The sequence below is a fragment of the Microtus ochrogaster genome (genome assembly GCF_000317375.1).
Source record: "Microtus ochrogaster isolate Prairie Vole_2 chromosome 14 unlocalized genomic scaffold, MicOch1.0 chr14_random_2, whole genome shotgun sequence".
Taxonomy (NCBI): Eukaryota; Metazoa; Chordata; class Mammalia; order Rodentia; family Cricetidae; genus Microtus; species Microtus ochrogaster.
In genome coordinates, this window is record NW_004949097.1 from 11,957,793 (window position 1) to 11,964,886 (window position 7,094).

At 46.3% G+C, this 7,094-nt stretch overlaps 1 protein-coding gene across 1 annotated transcript in view; it reads right to left on the bottom strand.

Annotated features, from left to right (window-relative positions):
- The window catches only part of Lmntd1 (lamin tail domain containing 1), a 78,947-nt gene that overhangs the window by 70,160 nt on the left and 1,693 nt on the right, over positions 1 to 7,094 (bottom strand). The window contains exons 2-3 of the mRNA XM_026787882.1: positions 4,137 to 4,387; positions 1,514 to 1,706 (exon numbers count right to left, since the gene is read on the bottom strand). Coding sequence (XP_026643683.1) covers positions 1,514 to 1,706; positions 4,137 to 4,387 — 444 coding nt within the window. The remainder of the gene's footprint in view (positions 1 to 1,513; positions 1,707 to 4,136; positions 4,388 to 7,094) is intronic.

Here is a 7,094-nt window from a genome sequence, read left to right on the forward strand (position 1 = left end):
TGACTGTGGGAGCTTAGGGAGAGCTCACACACGTGACTGTGAGAGCTTAGGGAGAGCTCACACACGTGACTAGAGCTTAGGGAGAGCTCACACACGTGACTGAGAGAGCTTAGGGAGAGTTCACATGTGTGAGTAGTGAGAACTCTAACAACCCCTCTGCTTCATGCCCTGTTTGCCCACAAACCTTTTTCTCCTGTTGGAAAATATTAAAGCGATCCCTGGAGATGTTGGAGATGGTGGTGTTGGAAAAGAAATACTGACTGGAAACATCCTAACTGTGCCAAACAAGTGGGATGGAGTATCTGCCCCGCTTGAGACAGTGAGAGCGCAATCAACACAAATGTTCCGGAAGATATTAGGGCATTGGTCCATGGCAAGGGGTGATGCCAACAGACAGGACGACAATGCAGTATCTTCTGAGGTCCTCCCAGGCTGGACACAAGCTCTCTCCAACTGCCTGGGCAGGCCTGCAGGACCACCCTGACCTGGAAGAACATGGCTCTGCCTGTAGAGGGCTTGCCATGTATGCATGAAGACCTGGGCTGTTTTGGAACCTATGTAAAAAGCTGGGTGTAGTGGCATGCACTTAGAGCCCCACTGGTGGGGACATCCAGAGAACATTCCCTGGGCTCACTGATGGGCCTCCCAGCCTGCTAGGGAGCTCGAAGACGATGAGAAATCCTGTCCCCCAAAACAAGGTGGATGTCTCCTGTGAAACACACCAAAACCCTATATATGTGTGCATGCACACACGCGCGCGCGCACATACACACACACACACACACACACACAAACACACACACACACAGCCGTTATTTGGAAGCATTAAAAAGTCTTTCTACACCTTTGCCTTAATCACCACGTTTACTATGACAGACCCTGGATGATTCTGATAGTGTTTCCAGGTGGCAGAACAAACACTGAGGTTTCCTCTATTATCTGTTAAATGGCATGTGGGCCTGAGTGACTGGAAACACGGCATAAGGGGAACTGCACACCCTGCTTACCTGACCCCTAGAGCTCGCAGACCGCCCCCCCCCACACGTCTTTGTGTCAGCAGCATCCCACAACGCAGACTTGCTCAGAGCAAGTACAGCGGGGATGAGAAAACAGACTAACCAATGACACCTTCTTTGTGAACTCTTCTCATAGAAACTGATGGCCATTAAAAAGGATAACTGGTATAAAAATTAACCTTGTTCTTGTAGTGAACTCAACAGCCCAATGGAAGGAAACCACTACATCCCCGGGAATGATCATATATGAGGGAGGGGGCTGACGCTGTACGAACTCTGTGGCATTGGGGTCTCTGCAACCTTTGGAAAACTCAAACCCTTTGGTTGGTCCCCTAGAAACTTCTGTCAGCTATTTCTAATTGCTCAGAACACAGGGGGTTACAGTTCATGGAATTCCTTAGGGGTTTTCTTAAATAAATGGATCCAAAAACAGCTCAGAGTTCTGCTTTGTACTGATATGACCTCGGCAGAAGATGGGAAGTTATTCGAATGTGTACCTGGATGTAAACTGGCCGACTTCTTCAAGAATCACAGACAAGTGTTTGATGACATCCTCGGATTGAGAAGAGTGTGCCGTGAGTTTTCTCGAGTCTCCAAACAAAGAAAGAAAATAATCTTCTCCTTCCCCCAGAACAAGTGTGGCTGAGTCAAAGCTCATTAGGTGTTTCTTTGGAGCCATGAAGCTTGAGCCTTTCAAAGAAATTGGACACGCAAGTGAGAAAGACATATGGACAGACATCCTAAGAATCCAAGGGCATCTTTGCTCCTATTATCTTTCTTTATAGGGTTTACTATCCCTGTAAACTCGGTGAGAAGAATCAGAAACTCTGGTGGGAGCCTATAAAGCATGTCTAAGTGAACATTTTCAACAGCACCCTCATTTCTTAGAGATTATCTAGCTGTCTAAAATGTTCCCGTGTAGCGTGGCATTTGTACGGACTGTGTAGCCATCTTGGTTCTGGCATCCTTGTGGACTTCTCATTCCTCATTCCCCACCATGGGCATGCTGGGTATTTAACTGATTATTTAGCCGCACTAGAAACCATCTGGATTTGTGAGTAAACACTGAACCTGGCAAGTTTGGGTAGCATATACACAAATACAATCTTATTCTATTTAATGCCTGCTATATATATACAAATACAATCTTATTCTATTTAATGCCTGCTATACCTCCAAAATTAAAGCCCCACCTGTAGCACCTGTAGCTTCTGCCAGGAAAATGAGGACTCTAGAGGCAAATCAGGTGCCGGTCTTTGGCTGGCACTGTCCCTTTCATAGGGTAAGGGTCTTTCTCACGTGACCCTGGGAAGCATACAAACCACTCAGATTTTGCTTTAGATGCTTGTATCTTTAACAAAACCAAGAAAGGTGATCTGCACAAAGGAATAAATAATAGTATTTTTGTTGTAGTGACAGGGTTGGGCCTAGGGCCTCAGGTGCACTACGAGCATCTTGAACCACCCAGCTCTATGAACAGCCCTGATGACTGAAGAGGGTTCCTCATGGGATTTTGTTGAGAAGAAACGAGAACGTAATTAGCACCGGCAGCCCAGTGGGCAGTAAATCTTTCTGTAATCCACTGCATCCTCTCTCCTGAGGAACAAGTGCTTGTGTTCTCAAAGGAACGAGGCATTAACCAAGATCTTGTTTTTAGTTCCCTGAGGACCACAGATGGCACTGGACTGGTACATCATGTCCCAGCGTCTACAGGCCTGAATCTGCAGAAGAGTCTGCGGCAGCTCAAGAAGACTGCATCCCAGCCCACCTCTTGCCGTGCAAAGTGAAGCCAGTAAGCTTCATTCCCATTAGCAGGGGTTTCCACAGTTCAACCCAAACACACAGCAAACACAGTGGTCTGCATAGCATCAGACCACTTTCCTTCTTAGGTCTAAAGTTTGTATTTGTATGTTTAACATTCTGCATATTGGTCACGGATTAAGGTCAGCAAGAATTTTAGCAAGAGTCTTTAAATGATTCAACTTAGTCACAAAAACATTGATGCACACTGTGTTGTATATGGGAGCCATATACAATCGTATATATCATCATGCCTAGGAAAATACCAGCCGTACACAGAATACACAGAGAGAGAGTGAGGCATTCGACAGCCATGGACACACAAGTCAAATGTAGATTATTCTAGAAGGAGCTTACAAGTAGGCTAACGGCTGCACGTGTTGGCCTGTTGGCCTTGTGCTGGGTTCCCACTCACACCCCAAGCTTAGCAGAACCCTGTGAAGCTGGTATTTTACTCTCCACTCTGCAGGTGTGAAATGCCTTCCCTCCTCACTCTGTAGAGGGCAGAAAAGAGCTGGTTCTGCCTCTGCCAGGCCAGCGTCAGCTAAGCATGAGGACCAGCATAGCCCACAGCAACCTGGGCCAGCACCCTGCTGCTGCTCCTTCGTGTTCTCTCAGCTACTGCATCTCCTGCGCTATTTCCCTTTCTGATGTCTGATCTGCATGTGCATGAGCCCTGTGTCTATTAAGAGCACAAAAGAAGATATTGCTTATTCTGTCAGTATTTTGTAAATGGCCCTTCATGCTATACTCTGGACACTTTAACTCTCTAGCTGTCACTGTAGCTTGAGGCATCTTACACAGAGATGGAGAAGTAGCTTGAGGCATCTTACACAGAGATGGAGAAGACACTGCTTAATCTTCACAGAGCGTTCATCTGGAAGATCACTGGAGATTATTTATATATATTAGGAACTTGAGTTCTCCGTCAGCTCTACAACATGCTTATAACCGGCCCACACATCATCACAGCAGCTCTAGGCCTCTTGATCTTTCTAGCAGCGTTCAGTGAAGGGTCCTATCTACATTGCAAGTTTTGGTTCTCTAACAATTCTAAAACATGCTAACAGCAGACCCATAAGTCATCATGGTAGCTGTAGACTTCTTCCTTACGGAGATGTCGTATTTGGACCACCTGCATTTATAACTACTTCAGGTCTAGAGTCAAAGATTCTTGACCACAGCTAACCCACTCTGCATGTGGTACAGACTGAGAAACAAACTTCACTGGGGACAGAGGATAATGCATCCTCAGGCAAGGAGGCAAAGAAAGAGCCAATCAAAATGTGCTGTGGGGGCCGTCGGACACTCGGAACTTACTCTGCTTTGCCAGGCTGGTATCTCCTCGGGAGAGGCTCATGATGGTAGATTTAGAAGTAAGTGGTCCTGCTGAGGATCCGGTTAGACCGCTGTTCTGGGCGCTAGTGATCTGATGGAAGCTGACCGGCATTTCATTGGAAAGTGACTCTGACAACCATATCTGCATGTTGTCCAGATCTATCATCATTGGGAAAAAGTGAACTGAAGACGGCTGCTTGGCTGCTATCATACTTTCAAATTTCTCTTCTCTTCTGTGTACAAAACAATAATGAACAAAGTTAGAAGATTAAAATGTCTGAGTACAGGAAGCTTCAGATTTTACTCAGAATTCTGCTTGCTAAATATCAAACAGCTAACAGGAGAAAATGGCATTCTAAAACTCCGGTTCTAATTACGTAAATAATAAACATTATTAGCTTTGTCTCACATATTTCGTTCTTAAGTTAAAGATCAACACATTCTATCGTTGATGGTTTTGAAAATTAAAAATCTATAATAATCAGTATAATGCCTGCAGTCAGGGACTTTAGGATTCATTTCTTAGCTTTTTAATACATTTCTTTTACTCAAATCAAGACACAAGTATTTCTCTTCCCATTAGGGCACAGAGGACCTTAATGTCTGTTCACCGACGTGGCTTCTTCTTCAATTGCTGCAGCTGCTGAACTAAATTTCCAATATTCCAATACTGACACAATTATGTGGATGGTAACTGCACCCCATCTCTCATGGAAACCAGAAAAGAGGGGAGACTAGTGATTTCAAACACCCTGTAAGAAGTGAATTTTCGGGGAACACAAATTTCCTTTTTCTTTAAAAATAAAAAAAAGCATTGATTTAGGCTCCCACAATCATTGAATAAAGCCCCTAAACTATAGTACAATTGTTTGTTGCACAAGCCAAACAGTATTCTTAAGACTGACCTCAGGAAAAGGCTGGTGATGGATTCCACATCAATTCCAATGGTCTCAGAGAAACTGTTGCGTTCGTGTGTGTGTGTGTGTGTGTGTGTGTGTGTGTGTGTGTGTGTGTGTGTGTGTGTGTGCACGTGCGCATCTTTGTGATGATTTAACAGGAACATTGTACATCCATGCGTTCTTCCGTTGCTCTATAAAGCTGGACATACGGCCTGTTTAGCCATCCCCAGGCCGTGGCTGTGTGTCTACAGTATTTACTGTGAATCAGGAATTGACTCCACTGTTCCCAGATTGCCTGTCTTCTGACCCACTTTTCAGAGTTTATATCATGGCTAATCTTGAGTCTAATAGAACTGGCGCGAGAGAGGCCCAGGAGGACCAAGGGAAGTCACACTTCTGCATGTGTCTCTAAGTCTGCAGAGATGGCAAAGGCTCTTTCCCAAGGAATCCACTGCTGGATTCACGAGGTGGCCAAGCTGGAGGACGTGGGTCATGGAGCAACGTCCTGGGGTTTATATCCTGCTCTGTCCTGCTCTGACCTCCTCCCATCTCTGCTCTGCTTCTGCTTCCTCTATGCTGTCTAAATGCCATGGTCTAAATGCGATGTCTTCCCGCAGGATGTCTCTGCAGGGTCTGCCACAGTGACATAGCTTATAAGGCCGTAAAAGACAATGTCTGGTTGGGTTGATTCACTGAGGATTTTTTTTTAAAGATATATTTACTTACAGTGTTTTGTCTACATGTATGCCTGCAAGCCAGTAGAGGGCACCAGATGTCACTACAGACAGTTGTGAGCCACCAAGTGGTTGCTGGGAATTGAACTCAGGACCTCTGGAAGAGCAGCCAGTGTTCTTAACCCCTGAGCCATCTCTCCAGCTCTCATTGTGGTTTCTATGGGAGCCAGGGCCTGGGGCTTCCTCCCTTACCATATCTTTCACAATGTCCTCAGCACAAATTATCATGTTCCTGATTCTTCACCCTGCGAATTCCTTCCTTGGAAACCTTTTATCTGGAAAGTTCCATTGTTGACAGCAGATGTTGCTCAGTGTGCCTCTCGGAAAGCAGAAGCAGCTTTAAAGTGCGGCGCGATGGCACTGGCTGAGGAGCCTGCACTCCGAGGGCTCTCTGGAGTATGACCGTGATGACAGTGGGCAGGAGACTTCAGGGGCAGACTCTATGTGTGCCGCCTCTGTGCAGCCAGAGACAGGACCGCATGGGAGGACTTCTCCCTCCTGCTGTCTGGACTGAGCCTGGGAAGCGCTTCAGTGTTCCTCACATCTGGATCTCACTGCTCAGTGGCTCAGTCTTCTCGGCATACTCATTTTGTAAGCTCCCCCCAATTTTTCCTTCAGTGAAACAACGTCACTTCCAAATATATTTAATTCCAGAGCAAAGATGCGCAATAAGCCCTGGTGTAGCACAGAAACTCGGCCCAGGGACACAGGAAGTCTGGAATGTGAGAGACTGAAGACTCCAGGACCCCACTCCAGTGGCGCAGCTGGCCACGTGCGCCCTGCACTCACCCATCTGTGGACTCTTGAGAGACAGGAGTCTTCCTACCGACTCATTTCATTTGTATTTTAATAAATAAAACTTGTCTGGGGATCGGAAAATAAAAGAGCCACCCTGGCCAGCCTTACAGACCAGGCAGCAATGACACACACCTTTAATCCCAGTAGCCACACTAGCTTGCCATAGAGACCAGGCGGTAGTGGTGCACACCCTTAATTCCAGAACTAGAGAGGATTATAAAATGGGAGGAGACAGCGCTCAGACACAGCCTCATTCTGAGACTTCTCGAGGCAGGATTACCATTTCTGGACTGATATGGAGGTGAGAGCCTTTGTGGTTTTCTCTCTTCGTAACTGACAGACACTAGAATAGGACGGATGGCAGGAGCTTGTGTGGGGAAGGGAGAGGCTACTTTGGAAACACTAAGGTATTGCTTCTCACCTAGAACATGGCAGCAGACTGGTGCTGACAGTGAACACAGCCATTTCAGTCTAAAACAGCAAACACAGCGTCCAGTCCTGAACCCTCC